This window comes from Bombyx mandarina, chromosome 18 (genome assembly GCF_030267445.1).
Source record: "Bombyx mandarina strain Sakado chromosome 18, ASM3026744v2".
Lineage (NCBI taxonomy): Eukaryota > Metazoa > Arthropoda > Insecta > Lepidoptera > Bombycidae > Bombyx > Bombyx mandarina.
In genome coordinates, this window is record NC_143224.1 from 7,858,704 (window position 1) to 7,879,599 (window position 20,896).

General features: G+C 36.2%; 2 protein-coding genes across 4 annotated transcripts; both read right to left on the reverse strand.

Moving 5' to 3' along the window:
- Positions 1 to 527: 527 nt before the first annotated feature.
- Positions 528 to 9,247, reverse strand: DNaseII (deoxyribonuclease II). The gene is made up of 8 exons (XM_089734871.1): positions 8,942 to 9,247; positions 7,706 to 7,880; positions 7,235 to 7,340; positions 6,058 to 6,273; positions 4,704 to 4,932; positions 3,801 to 3,983; positions 2,624 to 2,786; positions 528 to 1,448 (listed from the first exon to the last, which is right to left on the reverse strand). Exons 1-8 carry the CDS (start codon positions 9,037 to 9,039, stop codon positions 1,347 to 1,349), a joined length of 1,272 nt encoding a protein of 423 aa, XP_089590997.1. The 5' UTR covers positions 9,040 to 9,247; the 3' UTR covers positions 528 to 1,346.
- Positions 9,248 to 9,978: 731 nt separating this feature from the next.
- LOC149501001 (putative methylmalonate-semialdehyde/malonate-semialdehyde dehydrogenase [acylating], mitochondrial) lies at positions 9,979 to 20,629 on the reverse strand. Of its 3 annotated transcripts, none has more exons than XM_089734869.1 (10): positions 20,520 to 20,629; positions 18,552 to 18,688; positions 17,106 to 17,216; positions 15,977 to 16,083; positions 15,112 to 15,225; positions 14,787 to 14,953; positions 13,784 to 13,904; positions 12,708 to 12,857; positions 11,797 to 11,937; positions 9,979 to 10,986 (listed from the first exon to the last, which is right to left on the reverse strand). In XM_089734869.1, exons 3-10 carry the CDS (start codon positions 17,111 to 17,113, stop codon positions 10,502 to 10,504), a joined length of 1,293 nt encoding a protein of 430 aa, XP_089590995.1. In that variant the 5' UTR covers positions 17,114 to 17,216; positions 18,552 to 18,688; positions 20,520 to 20,629; the 3' UTR covers positions 9,979 to 10,501. The 3 variants fall into 3 exon arrangements, with proteins under 3 accessions (XP_089590995.1, XP_089590994.1, XP_089590993.1); XM_089734868.1 differs by having other exon boundaries at positions 20,419 to 20,559; XM_089734867.1 differs by lacking the exon at positions 20,520 to 20,629 and adding an exon at positions 20,291 to 20,432.
- Positions 20,630 to 20,896: the final 267 nt, after the last annotated feature.

The window sequence follows — 20,896 nt, forward strand, 5'->3', positions numbered from 1 at the left end:
GAACATTTACGAGGTAAATGCGCCACCCACCTTGAGATATAAGTTCTAAGGTCTCAAGTATAGTTACAACAGCTGCCCCGTCCTACAAGCCGAAACGCATTACTGCTTCACTGCAGAAATAGGCGGGGTGGTGATACCTACCCGCGCGGACTCACAAGAGGTCCTACCACCAGTAAGCGCATTACTGCTTCCCTTCATAAATAGTCAAGGTAAGGCACATATCTGCCTGGTCCACAAAGCCCTGCCACCAGCAAATGCTCACTTCGAATCACAACTAAAGATCGGCGGCACAACCACAATATAAAAACGATGCATCCTCGTTTAAATAGTGCTTGTGCCCATATTGAATATCGAACGGTATCGAACCGTAACCAATTTCGGAGTCAAGTACAATGTTTAAAAACCAAGGAGCAGAAAACATTGCTTAAAACTTTATGAGTAGGTACCTAAATATTTTTCAGTATGCAATGAATGCAAATAGAACCATACTGTACGATTGGAAGGGTTCAAAATAAATCACAGTCATATTTTTGTTCTTAATTATTTATTCGCATATTTGTATGCATACAGGTATAAAAATTAATATTACTTTCTGAGTTTTTTCGTGATCGAAGTGTTCACATATTGGTGTTCACGATTGACATGATATAGTTTTTATTGACAATTTAAGAAACGCTTTGTCATGGAGCAATTGACGTTCGTCAGCGCGAAAATCATTTCAACAGACGCGCGTTCTTACATTTACCGGACTTATCGGATTATTACCGAATTTCGTTCGTAAATTATAAATGACGCATCTGGACAGGAAAATGTGTTACTCAGAGAATGCTACTCATTCTCTGGTGAAACCTTAACACCCTTTCTAGTAAAAACCAACCAACGCGAAAAGTTGAGAAGGATGGTTCTAGGCCGACACCGAACAGCCAATTGCATTATGTTTTTTTTAAATAATGAAATTTATTAATTTAATTAATTTATTTTAAATATTATAACTTTAATAAAAAAAAATATCAATCAATTTCATATTGCAAACATTGCATATCTCAAGAGTTTTAGTAGTCTTAATTTTACGCACAAGACTGTTTTCAAATGATCCTTTAATATCAACTTATCATTAATAGTAATGTCATTCGATACTGCAATTGTACTATATAGAAAAATCACAAAATATTATTAATTCAATTCTATCTTTAACATTGTTTATGATTTAAATATATCTAACCATACTAAATATTATATTCAACATTAAAATTTGATTCACCATCACATTACTCCTGATTTTGTGTTCGACTACAGATTTGATAATTGTTTTTGCTATTAAATACTTAAAAGTGACGTATTAAGCCTTAGTTACAAGTTTGTACAGAGTCAATTAGATGCGCGAAGTTCCCCCATAGTATCGGTCCTGAAGTGCACACGGTGCCGCCTCCTCGAGATTCCTGTGGCAACTGAGGGAAATAATATTTTTATTGCAGGTTTCACTTATTGAGTTGAAAGCACTTGAGATTTTTTTCAAACTAAGTTATTCGACAACGACTTGTTTTAGAAAACTCAGCAAAGAACTTTTGTTTTGTTTTCATGAGTCATAAACGTAATCAAATCTAATTGTAACGCTTTCATCACGCGTATTTTATTGTCATTATATTATCTCCAACGTTGAGAATACTTTCATTTACTCTAAAAAAAAACTTTTTGCTAACATGGTTGGACGAGCCCACACCCCAGCTGGGGTCAAGTGATCATCGGAGTTCATAGAAACTGACCACATTAATACCGCCGCTAATCTTAAAATATGAAGCTCTAAGTCACAGTTTTTTCAGTACAACGCATTATGAAATGTTTCACCGCAGAAATAGGCAGGGTACCTACCCGTGCGGACTCACAAGACGGCCCAGTAGGAACTATAATCTATATATTAATACGTGAAGCAAAAACTTTGTACCCCTTTTCACGAAAATGGCGAGGACGGAGGAGTATGAAATTTCCCACACTTATAGAGAATATAGAGAAGGAGTGCAGAATGCTAATTTTTTTTAAACTATGTTTTTTTATACATTAAATCAATAAAAAAAAATTACACACCCTACCACGTATTTGACACACACCCGTATATTATTATATATATACTCTTTGTTTACTGTTAAACTTTTGTTATTGCTTAAAGTCTGTGGTCAAATTGAGAATAGGTTAATATTGTTGATCTTTAATATTATTTGTCTATAGTGTAGTCTTGGCGAAATCTGTGATTATAGAACTATAATAGTCTTTGACAATAGAACCATAATAATGTTCAAGCTGGTGGTAGAACCTCTTGTGAGTCCGCACGGGTACCACCGCCCCGCCTATTTCTGCCGTAAAGCAGTAATGCGTTTCGGTTTGAAGGGTGGGGCGGCCGTCGTAACTATACTGAGACCTTAGAACTTATATCTCAAGGTGTGGCGCCTTTACGTTGTAGATGTCTATGGGCTCCGGTAACCACTTAACATCAGGTGGGCTGTGTTCTCGTCCACCCATCTAAGCAACAAAAAAAAAGCTATAAGTATTTCAATTAATTATAGCCGAATTTCGGCTACTGCGGGACCACTAGTAAATTTAGTTACAGTAGCAATGATAGCTAACTTACCGCTCTATTAATATCGCCGACGCAGACCCAATAGTCGGCGACTTTGGTGTCTTGACTGTTGTGCATCTTGTGAGCGACGGCGACTGCCCACTTCGAATGATCATTGTGTGACGTAAAAGACATTTTCGCTATCGGAAACTTTATCCGTTCAATGTTCCTCACCCTGCAATGCGAATCATTTTGGGAATCTGTTAAATAATATTCATAGTATCTACATTAAAAAACAGTAAAGCTACGTTAAAAGAAATAAGTTTTCTACGAGCAAACCGCGGTAGGATCACGGACACAGACTTGAATGATACGAAATTATAAGAAAAAATTAAATAACCAATACAAAATCATTAGTTTACCTTATTACAGATATATGTTTTATGTATGAAACTGTACTGTACATACATAGATCTACATAAATAGTTTGCAACACGTAATTATAGGTATTTATTAAAACTAGAGGTCCCGCAGCAGTCGAAATTCGACTGTAATTAATTGGAATTGTAAGTTTGTACACTATTAAGATTGTATTTTATACTTCTATAATCACAAATTTCGCCAAGACTACACTATAAAAAATATTAACAAAGGTAAACAATATTTAATCTCAATTTGACAACAGACGTCAAGAACAAAAGTTTGACACTAAATAGTAGGTATGCATGCGTGTGTGCGTCAAATACATGGTAGGTAGTGTGTGTAATTTTTTCTTTATTGATTTAATGTATCTTTTATGCATTATTTAAAAAAAATATTAGCATTGTGCACTTCTTCTCTATATTCTCTATAAGTGTGGAAAATTTCATACTCCTCCGACCGCGCAACTTTCGTAAAAAGGGATACAAAGTTTTTGCTTCACGTATTAATATAATATAGATAAGAATTTCAAAGTTTTTATTTTTTATTGACGCCTTTTATTTAATGACGTTATAAAATTGCCAATTCCATATCCAATCGCTTTTACAGTACTTTGCTCTTCTTAGAGTCAATCGCTGGACATATGTATATACATATATACCTACTATATACTTTTAGACTATATTAGAATTAATTACTATTTTGAAAAGTTGAAATTATGACTGAAATATCGAAAGTTTTATATTAACAAAAATATATTATAAATTTTAATCCACAAGAATGTCGGACGACAAACCATCGCAAAATTTACAGTATCAAATCCACTTACTGGAAGTTCCTTGTGCATTCCGAGTCCAAGGTCCCGGGCCCGTTGGTCCAGGACTCGACGAGTAGATCGGACTGTAAGACCTCCGCGACCAGACCACTGTACAGGTCATCGTTGAACATAGCGCTCTTCGCAAACGAGAGAAACTTACGTCCGACCAATGTCTCGAAGCTTTCGATGTGGTACCTGAACCAAGTTCACTTTATTGACCTTTCAACAGGAAACTATTTCACATATTCCCTCCGTAGTGCGATCCTAATTACCCTATCAAGCCATTTCTTAATTAGACAATCCCTCGACTAATTAAGTTTTATTTTACACAAAAAAAAGGCAAACATCCAACACTAAAGGGTCATTGATCTATCATTCCAAAGGTAGCTCAGGAATGAATGAACTCAGCGACAAAAAATCTTAATTATATTGGATAACGGCTGTCCAATCCTCCATGCCAAAAACCGTGTCTATTTCGCGCCACTAATAGGCAGTATGTTGGTACCTACCCGTGGGGGATTACGAGACGCCTTACGTGAACATGTGTTAAGTAGACATTTAGTTTAAAAAAATGATGCTCCCGGGATTTGAACACCGGCGCAGTCGCATCGAAGTCGACGAGCGAACTAACCCATAGACACAGCACACTGACTTCAATTTTCTTAGTGAGTCGCGATTCCGATCCGATGGTAGATTCTGCGAAGCACTGCTCTTGCTAGGGCTAGTGTTACTAAATTCTCTCAAGTTGAGCCCGTGAGCTCACCTACCCGTCCAGGCGTAGTTGGAAAAGCCTCTTAGGCTACCAGCGAAAAAGTAAGAATAAAAAGCACCAGTCGTCTTATCCTTTAGGCCACGGCTGGTTCAGACTTAATTAGGTTGATAAAATTATAGATTACCTTCAAACAAGTTACATACCACGGAGAAGCATCAATCGTCTTATTGTGGACTACGTCGACCAAATTCGGTAGTTCGCTTTCAAACTCTTGCGGTAAACTGTAATAGGCGATCAGGGGTTCGTTGTATTTTAGCTGTGTGGCGATTTGGTTCAGCGTCGACGTTTGAACGGAGACACAAAGAAAAGACTGGCCGTATTTCATTCCCGTTGTTGGGTAATCGTAGCCGCTCACGTTTAGGCCGTGAATCACTGAAATTGAGTATGGACATATATCATTAAATAATGTTTAAATTAATGTTAATTAATCTGTGCTGTGCATAGCACGTCGTCAGAATAAGGCCTCGCTCCCGACCCCTTCCATTTATTCACACAATATATTGCGGTACAATTACTTTAGTATTTTCATATCCGATCCGGGGGACCGAATAGTAAACAGTCGACGTCGCCCTAAGGACGTAATTACGGAACCTTCCGATCCATTAACGGTGCTTTTAGGTACCCCAAGCACCGGGCACCGTCGTTGCCAAACCCGTCGCTTGCGACGAAGGGCTCGACGAGTAAATTAACCCATAGACACAGCCCACTGAGTTTCTCGCCGCCGGATCTTCTCAGTGGAGACCATTTCCGATCCGGTGGTAGATTCTGCGAAGCACTGCTCTTGCTAGGGCCAGTGTTAGCAATGCTTCTAAACAAAAACTTTGTGTAGTAAAATATATTGGGGCACCAAGTCGTTCGCGACTATCAAATCTCACGTCTCCAAATCAGGGAGACGGCATCCACGTTACGATGTGATCGTTAAACATCAAATAGGTAAGTTCATCCGCCAAACGTGGAAAAACATCTTAACCCTACATCTACGTATAAAACGCGCGAAAACGTCAAAATTTATAAAAATTATAAGTCGATGTTGAATTAAACAGTTAGAAAACGGTTTATTATTAACTAGCTCTTGCCCACGACTTCGTCCGCGTGGAATAGTTCACAAATAATGTTTTATTTTAGAACAAATTTGGTCAGAATAAAAAACCTTATAGTGAGCCAACCTTAACATATAGACATATGCTGTTGCAGAATTTTTTAGATCTTTTAAAGGGGATTTTTTTTGTCATACATTATTTTAGCGAAACTTTAACCGTTTCCGCAACGCACTCAGCGGAAACTCTCAAAAGGGAAAAAACCCCAATTTTGAAACATTCTTTATTGGTGCTCCACTTGTCTTAGCGTGATGTTATATAGCCTACATAGCCTTCCTCAATAAATGAGCTATCTAACACTGAAAGAATTTTCCAAATCGGACCAGTAGTTCCTGAGATTAGTGTGTTCAAACAAACAAACTCTTCAGCTTTATAATATTAGTATAGATTTAAAGCTTACAATCAGGTATCGGCGGGAACCTAGGCACAGAATGCACGAGCCAGAGCGACGTGAACTTGTCCCCCAGTATCACTCCTTTTGTGTGACCGTTTTCGACGCGCGTCTTCATGTATTTTGAATGCATCTTGCACATTTCGGCAAGATCGTAATCATCGTAGTATTTGTCGCCGAGCTTGAACTTTTTGTACTTTTTTAAGTTTGATTGCTTCGTTTGACCTGGAAATGTACATAAAAATTAAGTATAAATAAATAAATAATAATTAAGTATATAAAGTAAGTAAGAAATAATAATTAAGTACTACTTAAGTATTCATATCGACGCTTGAAAGGCAAACGTGACTAAGCGACAATAACTGCTTAGTACATAAATGATAGGCAATAACCATATTCGATGCGCAAAAAAATATATTTCTAGGTCTATTAAAATCATTTCAATCCTACAGCTACTAGCTAGATTCGTTAAAATAAATTTTGTTTTCAGGTATTCTAGCTGCCCATCGGGCACTCCATCACCCTCTGACTGCTTCTATCACACTCCCAATCCTTCTTATATTGATAATATACTACTATACTTGAGACCTTAGAACTTATATCTCAAGGTGGGTGGCGCATTTACGGTGTAGATGTGTAGGTGCTCCAGTAACCGCTTAACACCAGGTGGGCTGTGAGCTCATCAACCCATATAAGAAAAACAAAATCTTATAGTTCATCTATAGTGGGAGTTTTCACCTTTTCCATCAGCTTCTCCCCTACCGGTTTTTTTCATTGCTAAGTAGGTACAGGGTCCCATAGACATCAGAACGTGATTCTCCCTCCATCTTTTACATGAAGTCGAAGTCTCAATTACATAATGTAACGGCTTTCCAACCATACAAACCGAAACGCATTACTGCTTCGCGCAATAATTAAGATATAAGTACGGTGGTATCTACCCATGCGGGCCTAAAATACGCTCAACCACCTGTTATCACGCAAAATATATCATGTAAGTCTGTCTCGGTATATAAAATCACGCTACCTATTTCGCCGCTAACCACTAGTGAAATACTCCTTAGACCTTCAAACCGCGCCACGTGGCGGCGAAGATCCCTTTGTGACGTCCGCACCGATAGCCAGTAAAGGGACACACCGTGAGCTCGCCTGCTATTTTGAAGCAATAAAAACAAAATCATGATACCTCTTTTGCTTTTTGAATACATATCGGCGACAGATTGTAATATATCGGGTTGGTACTCAGTTGCTGGCGGCTGGTCGTTGTATACAAGCGATATGATGTTTTTGTCCTGAAAATATTAGTGCTCTTTAAAATAAAACTGGTTCGAATGATACTGATAAATTACAATTAAACTACCGACAATAGTATTTTTCAGATCATTGCTAATTTTAAGAATGAGGAGATTAACTAAATTAATTTCATTTTATTAATCTGTATTGAAATTGGGATCAAAATCAAAAAGCTTTTTATTCGACAAGGCATAAGTACGTAGGCGCTTTGAAGTAAATCGTTACGACTTTTTTATTCGGAAGAATCAAATTGTAACGATTGATGACGATGAAGGAAGAACATGTTTTTAAACTGAACCAATGATGTATTTTCTAGTAAAAAGGTAGGTATGTACCTAAATGTATTTTAGTATATCTCTAATACCTGATATAAAGGAGCCAGCGTCCTGCCAACCATGGACCTAGGATCGCTGATAGCTAGATCCGACATGATCCAACCTCCTCTTAATTTAGATGGAGTGAGATGCATATATGCGACTCCTCTGCGCACTAAAGGGTTAAGGTGATTACGTTCCCTCGGTAATTTGTATACGTAAAACCTAAAACATTTAGAAGGGTAATTAAAATTGTATCTAAATCGCGTCATCAGTGCTGCGTTCTGATCTTACTACAGTATAAACAATTCTCTATATTCTACCATCTGTGAGTCTAGTTTCTCAAATTGAAATCTCACGGAGTCTCTGGTCCTGTGCGATTTTGAATTTAACAAGGAATTTCCCGCGGTTCCATTCGGGTTGAATCTATACTAATATAATATTATAAAGAGGAAAGATTTGTTTGTTTGTTTGTTTCGAATAGGCTCCGAAACTACTGGACCGATTTGAAAAATTCTTTTTCCATTAGAAGCCGCCATTGTGTCTGATGAACATAGGCTACTATTTTTTTTTTTTTTTAATTTTTTTTTTTGGTTTCATGTGTGTTTTAATGTTTCCGAAGCGAAGCGAGGGCGGGTCGCTAGTTTGGAATAAAAATGAGAATTTACTTTTTATGAAAATTTGGGTTCTTTGTTTCGAAAGAAAATCGAGACAAAAGATTTCTAGGTTATAATCTATAAAATCTTAAACACTAAAGTTTCACTAGCATCGGTAAGGTAGCTTAGCTGTGACGTTACGACAGCGAACGTACAAACACCCAGACAAAAAATCTTATTTAGGATCAAGCCAGGTAAAAACCTATACACCATCATATCGATTTAATAAAAATATTCAAATTAAGAGTTCTAGGCGTAGCTGGAATAGACTCTTAGGCTGCTATCGAATAGGTAGGAAAAAAAAAACTCAAATTGGCCTGTACTCACTTTAGGTAGGTAGGTACAGTTTTAGTCTCATTCTTATTTTGTTTTAAATGTTTAGTATATTAAGTGTATAATCTATGGTTATATGTATTGTCTCGAAATTATTACATTTTAAAATTTACTTTAAGTCTACACTTCAGTGCATGTTCAAAACCACAATAATAAAATAAAATACTATTTCGGTACCGAGGACAAAAAACCACAATTATTTTTGAAAAGTGAATTAACAACTTAATAGTATATTATAATTTTCCTTTCTTTCTGAACCATTTACCAACGGAATATTACAATAAGTTTAATACTTACCAATCAATAGGTTCCCCTTTCTCATTTCTGCACTGCGGGGTGAGACACAGAGAATCATTTATAAAAAAAGCAAACAAAAACAATTTTAAAAGAGACATGACAAGCGTCTTCGAATCCAACCGCTCAAGTAACAAGACCCCCAATAAGTCGCGATTATTTGTTTATTATGACATGTTGCACATAACATGAACTAAAAATATCAAACAATTATTATTTATACAACAATATCCGTTTGGGCAATGTTCACGCGCCTAAAATGTACCACTGACGGACCGTTTTATTCAACTACGATGCGTTGACTACGAATATAACAAAGGAACGTTGATACGATATAACTGCGGTTAACATTTGAAGCCATTTTGCACTTTAAGCGCTGGACGTAAAACATATTCTGTACGCACAAAATAATGTTGTTTGGTGATCTCGGTATGTTTTAAAACTTGTTAAATAAAATACGCTTTGTATATTTATTATGATGTTATTATGAATCATTGCTCTTAGTAAATGTTCATCAGTGTTTAGATAATTCAACATGGTGTTGTATACTTTATCCAAATTGTTATGTAAATGTTACTTTGTGACGGCTGTATAGTATAATAATGAATAAATTTAATAAATCCATTCAAGGCCTAAATAACTTGAAATATTTTTCGTGAGCCAGTTGGAATCTAATGAGAATATTGAATTATAATAAAAAAAATTATCTAGCTAACGTTGGTAGCCTAATGGGCTATTCCAAGTACGCGGGAGTAGGTAGGTGAACTCACGGGTCGACCTAAGAGAGCTTGCTAACACTAGCTCTAGCAAGAGCAGTGCTGAGGAATCCACCACCGGATCGGAATCGCGACCCACTGAGAAAATCCGGCGAGAAACTCAGCGGGCTGTGCCTATGGGCTAGATTATACGAACTTTGACGAGAATCCAATTTAATTCACAATATTTTAATTAAAAAAAGAAGTGTAAGGAAGAACCTAGCATCTCTATAGTATTTAAATACGCCAATTCATTCAAGCCCCGTATCCAAATAAAACAAGACATTTCAAAACAAAATTGTTTATTAAAAATATATTTTTTAATCGTGAAAAATATAACAAATAAAATATATACTTTAAGTATCTAGAAAGATGGAAGACTTCAGTGGGAAAATAACAACACGCAGTCGACAGTACTCTTAGAACTACACGCGAATACCATTGTAATGTTCATCCATTTGGACATCAAAAGCGAAAATTGACCTTTTAGGCCACTTTAAGTCTTGCGGTTCTTTTCGCCATGAGTCACCACACTGCTAATTTCTGCCGCGTAGTAGTAACCCAGTTCAGAGGGTGGGGTGAGTTATTCCGACGCTACTAAGACATTAACACGTATGTTACCCCAAAAAATTCGGCCAAGGCACTTCTTCACAAACAAGTTCCGATGCCATTTAAAAATTACCAAACATTTTCTATGAAATTGAAATGAGAATTTCGCTCCGTCGCTTTAAAAAAAAAATATCGTACAAAAACCTTCTTCAAATAATTCGAAAAACATTAGAACTTTTTTTAAATTTTTAAATTTAAACTATTGTTGTGTGGGCATAGACACGGCCGGTTTCGCGTGCGACACGTCGCTCTCCCGCCAGAACGAGACGACCGTCTTCAGTTCGGTGTAGAAGTCGAGGCCCTGTTTCCCGCAAAAGTGATTCGTTCCCAGGAAACTGCCGCGCGTTCCCGAAAACGAGAACATAGACAGCGGCACGGGAATGGGCACGTTGACGCCCACTTGGCCCACGTCGATATCCGCGGAGAACTTCCTCGCCGTCGCGCCATTAGTCGTGAAAATAGCCGTTCCATTCCCGTAAGGGTTCGAGTTGATCATCTGAATGGCTTCGTCGAGGGTCTCAACGAACAGACACACAAGGACCGGCCCGAAGATCTCCTCTTTGTAACACTCCATGCTCGGCGTCACGTCGGTGATGATAGTGGGCCCGACGAAATTGCCTTTCTCGAATCCGGGTACTTTGACCGCGCGACCGTCGAGAGCCAATTTAGCGCCTTCCTTTACACCTGTGTAAGTAAAATTTAGCCTTTTCTGAGTATAACATTTTCTGGATAATTCGTTTCAGTAATTTTTGAAGAAGAGTTTTAGTGGTATGAATAAAAGGAAATTAGACATAGTTACTTATCTTCTACTATCTGTAGTGTCATTAACAAAAAAAAAGGAATTTTCTTTATAAAATAAATCTAAATGATAAGGTACGTATTGGCCAATTCTTTCGTGTATAATATTTTTGTTATTCTTGGTGTTCTAATTTCTTAATCATAATTTTTACATTAATGTAAAAAACGATTACCTAGTTAGTAACCCAAACTGTGTAGCGTCGAAGCCTAATTCAAATCTCGGTCGGTGTTGTCTTTGTGAAAGATTCTCGAAATTTTAATGTTACACATTCTTTTTTTGTGTATAAAGGGCACTCGCGGGTCGTCCAATGTGGAACATTGTTTATTGTTTAAAAATGATTTTAAAGAAATGTAATCCTCTAAATGGTTGCAAATCATACATATTCATTGTATTACAATCAATTTTATAAACTAACTAGCTGTACCCGTCCGCTTCGCTGGACATTTAAAATTAACATTATTATTTCTCACCTCCGCAAAGATTCCCATCATTAACGCGCCCGCAACTGGTGTAGGGAGTCCAAAACTCATAAATATTAGCCTATCCATTAAGTACATGTATTTTCTACATGGATACCAAGTTTCAAGTCAATCGGATGCATGGTTCAGTAGTTATAACGGAACATCCGTAAAAACCACTGTAGATTTATATATTAAATTTAGTATAGATTACTCGTTTTTTTTTATATACAATACCTGACTCCACGAGCCTCAAGATTCTGTCCTTGGCGGCTACCGAGATGACGGGTCCCACGTCTGTGCCGGGCACGTGACCCGCATTGACCTTCAAAGCCTGCGCACGCTTCACCAGGTCAGGGATCCACTCCTTAGCACTGCCTATAATAAAATTTCAGTTCGAGTTTTTTCTACCATCTGCCTCAAGGTGTTATTTGATGTCTTCGGTCATATTGCCAGAACGAGCGGTCAGTCTTGAAAAATTCATAGTAACTGGCAAAATTGCAGGCAAAAGATCTCGTGGCCATACACACTGCCGAGAACAGAGGAAGATGGCGAAACATCATCCAGAGATCCAGAGAAGGATAATGGGAGAAGATGGTCACGACCCTCATAAAGGATGCGATTCAGAAAAGAGGAGTACTTTTATTTAATCCAAAAGACGAATTAGTTGATGACACAACTCGTGTCCTAATAGACAAAATGAATTCTTGTGATAAGTTGTTTTTTTGTAATGCAGTATTACTGATGGCCCTTTCAGTTTCACCAAGACAGGTGGGCGAGCAAAGGCTCAGCCGGGAGGGGACGGGATTTGGTAACAGCTATCCAAGCGTCTTCAAAGAAGACCTCAAGACCAGGTTATTACTGGTTGTAGGACCTCTTGAGTCCGCACGGGTAGGCACCACCGCCCTGCCTATTTCTGTCGTGAAGCAGTAATGCGTTTCGGTTTGAAGGGTAGGGCGGCCGTTGTAACTATACTGAGACCTTAAAACTTATATCTCAAGGTGGGTGACGCATTTACGCTGTAGATGTCTATAGACTCCGGTAACCACTTAACACCAGGTGGGCCGTGAGCTCGTCTACAAACCTAAGCAATAAAAAAAAGCTGCTTCGCGAATGAATCTAACCCTGTCTGTATGCCACATACTAACCGACAAAGACAGCAGTGCTGAGCGCCATGCACCGTTGGCCGGCCGCTCCGAAGGCCGCGCCTGCGAGCTGGTTGAGCGTGTGCTCCTTGTTCGCGTCCGGCATTATCACCCCGTGATTCTTGGCGCCCATGTTGCTTTGGACACGTTTGCCTGGAACATTTTTTTTTATTCCAATTTCAAAGTGCTGAATGCATCTTATTTATTTTATTTGGAAAACCAACAGTGCAAAACAAACATATTAAAAAATTGCAAAAACATAAAACAACACTTTGAAACCTAATCAGACTCGATTAGCAATAAAATACAATATCCTTATAAGTCAATTCTAAACATTTATTTATCAGAGTATTAAAACGTGTCTAACTTTTACCTCCTTCAAAACGTTTTTTTCGGATTTCGATAATCGTAGATATAATTGAAACTTGTATTGAATTTATTTTACCAATTTATAATTTACATTTACATTTGAACTGAACATGAAAACTGTTAATTATTCAAGATGTCGGAAACATTGAGATTAAATCAGAAAAAAATTGTTTCATTTATGTTCCTTTAAAAATCATATTAACACTATATTTTTGTGTGGCATAAAAATAGGACAAACATTCTGGCGATTACTCAACTACATCCAATAAATATCAGCTATAAAACACGCTATTTAGCTACAGAAATGTCCAGAACCTCGCTCCATCATCTTCAGGTTTCCATTACTTCTCAATCATCATTTAGTATTAGTATGAATCTCAATGTCTTGCCGATATTAAAACTACCCTACCCCTAATTACTACTGTTATTTACATTTCGTTCTTATAGGTCATGGATAACGCAAAAACGTTGTGAAATCAATGCCATTTAATATGGTTGAAGGGTACGGGTAGTATAGTTGTATATAATAATATGTATGTATGTATATTATAATGTATGTAGGCAGCGGCTTGACTCTACTGTAGGCAGCGGCTTGGCTCTGCCCCTGGCATTGCTGAAGTCCATGGGCGACGGTAACCACTCACCATCAGGTGGGCCGTATGCTCGTCTGCCTACAAGGGCAATAAAAAAATAAAATATATAAACGTTACCAGCAGCCGAAGCTCTAGTGTAGATGTGTTTTCCGGCGGCGTCGCCACCGACGAAGGATACGGCCTTGATCTCCGGCTGGTCGCATATGAAGTTCACCGCACCGTGTGTCCCGTGAATGATCTGGTTAACAGAAATGTATTTACATAAAACTTAGGACTCCCCGCGCACTAGGCAGCCAGACGAATATATCGTCTTCTCGCATTAAAACTATATAATCTCAGAACTTACTAATTTTACAGGAGTATTTTAGAGGTTTAAAACATGTAATATTTTTAATTTTAATAATCTTTACAATATTTATTTTTTATTTTTTACCATTAGTTACATTATCTGTCCTTTAAAGTAAGGTAAAAGTAAGGTATGTATTAATTTTGTTAACAGTAGTCAAAACATAGATAAACTTTAAACATAAAACTAAAACTAAACTACGCTCTTTTGATAGTATTTATGAGAAAAATACTGGTGATACCAAATGTTTACACATAAAAACTCAATTTCGAATATTTTTGGAAATTGTACACAGTATGCGTTTCGGTTTGAAGGGTACTTTATAGTAGACTAATTTAAAGTAGAAATACCAAAAAATGTATTTTAACGAATCTAGCTGTAGGATTGAAATGATTTTAATAGACCTAGAAATATATATTTTTTGCGCATCGAATATGGTTATTGCCTATCATTTATATATGTATAAAGCAGTTATTGTCGCTTAGTCACGTTTGCCTTTCAAGCGTCGGTATGAACATCTTTAATAGTTATACAATAAGCTTTTTGAATGCCGTTCTAGAAAAAGAGAATGATGAATCCAGTTCTTTGCGTTCTTTACGAGATAAAGTCCAAATCGCTCGATGCAATGATCATAAATTGGCGTCGATTGGCTGCTTGCTATAACTGCTCAAATATTTCGGTTACCACAGTCTGGCTGCCAGGCTGTCTAGTGCGCGGAGAGCCTTAGAATCAATTTCAAAATTAAAACTGTTGAAAAAAAAGCGTTCAAGTTACATTAACAACGCCCGGAGGAGCCCCGGCTTCCTGAAGGAGCTCCATCATCATGAGCGTGGCTCCAGGATCCTGCTCAGAAGGCTTGATTATACACGTGTTTCCGGTCACCAGCGCTGGCGGGAACATCCACAGTGGGATCATCACCGGAAAATTGAAGGCTGCAACACCTGGCCACAATAAAATACAAAAAAAGATTACTCAAAACTCAAACTCTTATATGTATTACTATACTACTACTACTATACTATTACTACTACTATACTATACTACTATTTATAAAACTCAAAACTCTTATAAAATTAGGATTGTGTATGGAATTATCTACCTCCAACAACTCCAAGTGGCACCTTGTAGCTATGTGTGTCCATGTCTTTGGCGATGTTTTGGATGCTGTCGCCGAGCTGAAGCGATGTGATGCTACAGCAATGCTCCACTGACTCTATTTTAATTAAAAAAAAACAACAAAGTGAAACACTAGAATTAAAATCGTTTGAAAAATAAATAATTATTATCAAAAAAAAAACCGCATTGTATGATGAAATTAAGTTGATTCATGAACTACATACTGTTTCTAATTATTTCTATGACTCGGACGCTGACCGAAATTATACAGGGTATTCCAAAATGGGTATAAATAATTGAGTCGTCTATTATCAAAGGTGGCAATCTGTGCATTTGGACAAAAAAATGTTATTGATATGTCAATACAGATTGATTTGAATATAATCGTTTCCTTCAAAGAATACGGTTCAAAACCTGCATTAAATAAAGGTTAATACTTAACCTGTTATTTAACTAAGATGTCGTTCAGAAGAGTTTTGTGACTGCCAATGGAATACAAAGTCAATAATTCGTTTTTCTGATTTACCAATAATTGTCCAAAAGTCACATTGCCGGCTTTGATAATAGTCGACTCACTTATCGCATTAAGCAAATAACACATTTTAGTGAATTTCTAAATTTTAAATAATCTTAGATGACTGGGGCGTTTCTCCCAACCCTGAAACCTTTTACCGTCTCATTGTCAATAATTGTTACATTGCGTGCTGTGTAAAAAGCAAATTAGTATTTTAAAATACACAATTTACTTTTTAATCGGACTTTTTTCTATCGTATCTTATCAATCACCAGAGAACAGTCCAACATTATTGACGTAAATCATCAATGATATTAGATTTATTTTTACTTACGAATTCCTCGAAGCACATCACCCTCAGCATCGGCTATAGTTTTCCCTTGCTCTTCAGTGATTTTAGCCGCCAATTTGCTCTGATTTTCTCTCAGTAGCCGAGCAAATCTTTAAGTCAAACGTAAAGTAAATTAGTTTGCATATTTTATTAGTCTGCTTTTTTGTTTGTTTAGATGAGTGGACGAGCTCACGGTCCACTTGGTCTAAGTGGTTACCGGAGCTCATAGACATCAACAACATAAATTCCTTGAGACATTAGTACCAAGGTCTGTTTTATAGTACAACGGCTGCCCCATTTTTCAAACCGAAACGCATTGCTGCTTCACAGCGGAATTAAGCAGGGTGATAGTAACTGCCGGTGCAGGCTCACGAGACGTCCTAACACCAGTAATTACACAAATTATAATTTTGTAGGTTTGATTTTTGTTACACGATGTTATTTCCTTCACCGTTTTTTGTTTTTTTTTTTATTGCCTTTGTAGGCAGACGAGCATACGGCCCACCTGATGGTAAGTGGTCACCGTCGCACATGGACGTCAGCAATGCCAGGGGCAGAGCCAAGCCGCTGCCTACCATAAAGTACTCTCCGCAAGCCTCGTTTGAAGAAGGGAAAGTAATTCGTGGAATTCGTCAAACCGTAGAAGTAATTCGTGAATATTTGTTAAGTATGTATGTCATCAGACAAACTGGTATCTATCTGCGGGATTCGAACACAGGTACAGTCGCATCGCTTGATACAAACGCAGCAGGCTTCTTATCTTTTAGACCCACAATGACTTGAAATTAACATGGTCGGACAATCAATAAGCAATATAACTGAGACTTCGTTCTCGTGTTCCTAGATCAATGGCGACATTCATGTTATGATGTCAGTCAAGTATAAAGCATTAGCAAAAATTCAATTCTCACAACATTCATTTATCTATTAAATCCAGTAGCTGTTAATAAATTTAAGCTCTAGCAATGGTGTAACATATCTCAAAATCTTGGTTGTGATGTTTATAGGCTGTAATAACCATTCGAACAGCAGTTAAGCTGTAACCTCCCCCACACATCTAATGTAATTAAAAATTAAAAATCACCCCACTACGGTATCAGTTTTAGCCTTATAATAAAAAAAAGTTACAAACTTGAACATTAGCTGTTGACGAGTCAAAACAGTACTTTTGCTCCATGTCTTATAGGCCCTCTTGGCTGCATCCAAGGCGGAAGTCAATTCATCCTGAGTTGCCTCTGGCACCCTGCAATAGTTATTTGGTAATTAAGTTTCAACCTAAAACTGTTCTCAATAAATAAAATCAGCATGCATTTACTCAGAATTTACTACTTCATTATCTTTAAATTTTTATGACTAACATTATTTTTTTGTTAGTATCAATTGGTATGTGTGAAGAATACTTTATATATATGTATATTTATATTTTGGTTATAAAACTATAAGCAATTTGCTATCACAATCAAGATATCATTCCGGGTGTGTCAAGTACATTAATATTTTATTTATTCATTGATTTTTATAATAGCTAAGCTGGGTGATCGATCTCACAGCCCACCTGCTGTAAAGCGATCACCAGAATCCATAGACACAACAATGATAATGCTGACACCCATTTTGAGACATGCTGTTGAAGCCATTGGACAATGGTTGTCCCACCCTTCAAATCTGAACACATAGACAAGATAAAAGTACCTACTACTTAAAAATGTATATTATAATTTTCTGTAGATATATATTTAACAGATAAAATTGGGACTTAATTACAACAAAAATATTATAGGTAAAAAAAATTTTATAAATATTTTTTATTGCTTTGGACAATATGCTTGCAAGGTAAAGCACTCTGGGACCTCACTAATGTTAGAAGCACAGGACAGGAGTGACTAAATCAATAGAAATTATTTTCACTGTATTGCACTGTATGTTAGGTATCCTAATTGATGCTAGGGTCAAGATAAAACAGGTGACATTAAAATCATTACAGGCTTTTTCATTAACCAGCATGGTAGGTACTCCGCTGCCCACTATTCAACTATGTGTAACAGTAACTACATCTGTGTTGAGGGTAGATTAGGACAATGACGATTTAAGTAGTTATGACGAAAACGAAATGATAATTTTTATCAAAACATTACGTTATCGCCAGTAATAAATTTTAAATTATGTTCAATTTATCATATTTTAAAACTGAAAGAAACAAAATGAGATAGCGCAAGTAGTTATTAATGTTGTATAATACTTATCTTATCAGTCTAAAGCAGTGCATGAACAATACAAAGATAAAGTAACTGAGCATAATTGTATCTGATATCAAATGAATATATCTAACAAACAAGCAATTTTTTATGTCAAAGAGGAAAAAAAAATGTTGCTATGTAGAAGATTTTATTAATATGATAGGGCACAATTTAGCTGAGGTTAAATATTAATGAGAAAACATACACTTATCAAAATCGGTGTCAACCTTGAATCATAAGAACACTTTGAAGTCTTTATTCAATAAGTTTTCAATGATTTGGTTATTGCTATTGTTCAACAAGATTTTTTTTAATTACATTTTTTTTTTCATAATATATACCTGCCAATTACTTCATTAGTTGCTGGGTTGGTCAGCTCAATCCAATTTGTAGTTTTTGAATCTACATATTGTCCATCAATATACAGCTTTGTGGTTGGAGCAGAGCTGCTATATGAGCGACGCAGTACGAGCTGGGTCTAAAACATAATTACTATCATAAAATTTTACATCAGGTATATCTCATTTGCCATATTATTGTAGCATATAGCTATTTTTATATGTACATACTTCAATTTGAATTATAATAATCTGAAATAATATGTATATTAATATTTCCTTCTATTTTTCTCTATTACCTTGTCATGAGCCTTCTTTTAGCAATAAGACTAGACTTTTTCTTTTATTGTTTTGCATAATTGAAAAAAAAAATTTTAAATTTGCAACATTTTGCATATTTTTTTAAATTATGTTGGTGTACAATAAAGTATATTAAATTTTGTTCACTGGAGGCACAGTTATTAGAGCTATATTTTGTTAATAAGGGTGAAGAGAGAGACGCATACACATGAGAATAATTGAGGAGCTTTCGAATAACATTCATCTTATTTTCTGTTGTTTGCTTTAAGAAGTTGGACCAGAGAACATTAACTCCACAACAACTTTACTTTACAATGACTTGATACTTAAGGGAATCCACAGATAGATAGTAAAATACCATTTTATCTATACACTAGCTGTACCTGTCCGCTTCGCTGGGCATTTAAAATGAACATTATTATTTCTCACCCCCACAAAGATTCTCATCATTAAAGCCTCACAACTGGTGTAGGTAGTCCAACACTCATATAAATATTAGCCTATCCATTAAGTACATGTATTTTCTACATATACCAAGTTTCAAGTCAATCGGATGCATGGTTCAGAAGTTATAACACAACGTCCGTAAAAACCACTGTAGATTTATATATTAGTACAGAAGTAAAGATGTGAGGGTTAGACCTCATATTTTAAGGTGGCAGCATACACGTTGTTGATGTCTATTGGGTCTGATAACCGCTTTACTGGTGGGCCTTGAACTCATTCACACATCAATCCATAATATATAATATAATAAGTAAGAAATAGGAAATCATTTTGGCAATTTACCAGGCGTTCGTGCCAATTTATATAATCTAGACGCACATCTAAATTAAAAATTCTATGCTGTACTAATAAAAGTGAAATGTTAAATCTATTTAGAATCTTTATGTTCATATCAGTCATAGTGTACAAGCAGTTTTATAGTGATTTACTGTAAGATGTCCAGGATACCTTATTTTCAATTTTTGCATAAATTTACAGCATGAACATACAGCCCAGCTTATATTAGGTGATATGAATGCTATGGGGACTTCCTCCTCGTGTTATTTCAAAGTTGGCGGCAGTATTGACATTCTGATGTCTCTTGCCCGATTAGAACGATACAAAAAAATTACAAAGGTTTGCGGCGTATCTTCAATGAATTTGAATTTCGAATCAATAAAATAAAATATACAACTGCGCAACAGTCGAATGGTGGCAGATGTGAATAATGTATTAATTTTAAATAACAAATCACATGAATAATACAAAAGAGATGTTATTTGTCAACATGAGATTTGTTTAAAAATTTATGTAGGTAAGTCTTAGAACCTCACATTGTTCAAAAGCACACTGAACAAGAACTAAGTTCATTGATGTGATGAAAGTTATTTAGTGTAACGAAATAAACACTTCAATAATTTTGTAGATATTATTATGTATTAATATGACAAACTTACTTCAGATTTTAATAACTTTAAGATCGCCGATGCCATGATTTAATTTATTGATTATCGGACTCAATCACTGAGCGACTTGTAGGCGGGCAGGGGGCAAAGCCAACTGATTAAAATACAAATGTTCTGACCTTGAATTGATAATATTAATTCCATTTGTCGGTAAAGCTGAACTTGTTTTGGTTTTGGTACATACATATAAATTTAAACATATTATTAGATAAGTACCTACATATTTTAATTGAATTTATATTTTGGTTTGTCTGCGGAACGGAGAGGCAAAGGGAACACAACAAAACTTTTGTACAAAAAATCGAATCCACGTCTATTACACAAAAAGTAACATGGACCGTAATGAAATTGTTTAGAATGAAATGAAATGAAAGTAGATGAATTGAAATGAGACAACACCATCACATCAACAGGTATGAGAGGAAATATAATACAATTACTTAGAATTACAAATAAATTAATACAATACCTGTCAATAAATTGTTAAGCTGGATTTTTCGGGCTCTTCTAAAACTCCGTTAAGCTCGATAAACTCGAACCATTATACGGAGAGGATATTTCATTTCATCTCATCCAACACCTAATGTGAAATGTCTC

Excerpts from the sequence above, each read along its gene's own strand:
- LOC149501001 (XM_089734867.1), bottom strand. The coding sequence starts at position 20,326 with ATGGCATCGGCGATCTTAAAGTTATTAAAATCTGAA. Across the intron at positions 12,858-13,783 it reads CACTAGAGCTTCGGCTGCTG|GCAAACGTGTCCAAAGCAAC; the intron begins GTAACGTTTATA and ends AAAATGTTCCAG. Across the intron at positions 11,938-12,707 it reads CAGCACTGCTGTCTTTGTCG|GCAGTGCTAAGGAGTGGATC; the intron begins GTTAGTATGTGG and ends ATTTTATTATAG.
- DNaseII (XM_089734871.1), bottom strand. The coding sequence starts at position 9,039 with ATGTCTCTTTTAAAATTGTTTTTGTTTGCTTTTTTTATAAATGATTCT. Across the intron at positions 3,984-4,703 it reads ACGATTGATGCTTCTCCGTG|GTACCACATCGAAAGCTTCG; the intron begins GTATGTAACTTG and ends AACTTGGTTCAG. Across the intron at positions 2,787-3,800 it reads GAATGCACAAGGAACTTCCA|GGTGAGGAACATTGAACGGA; the intron begins GTAAGTGGATTT and ends TTCGCATTGCAG.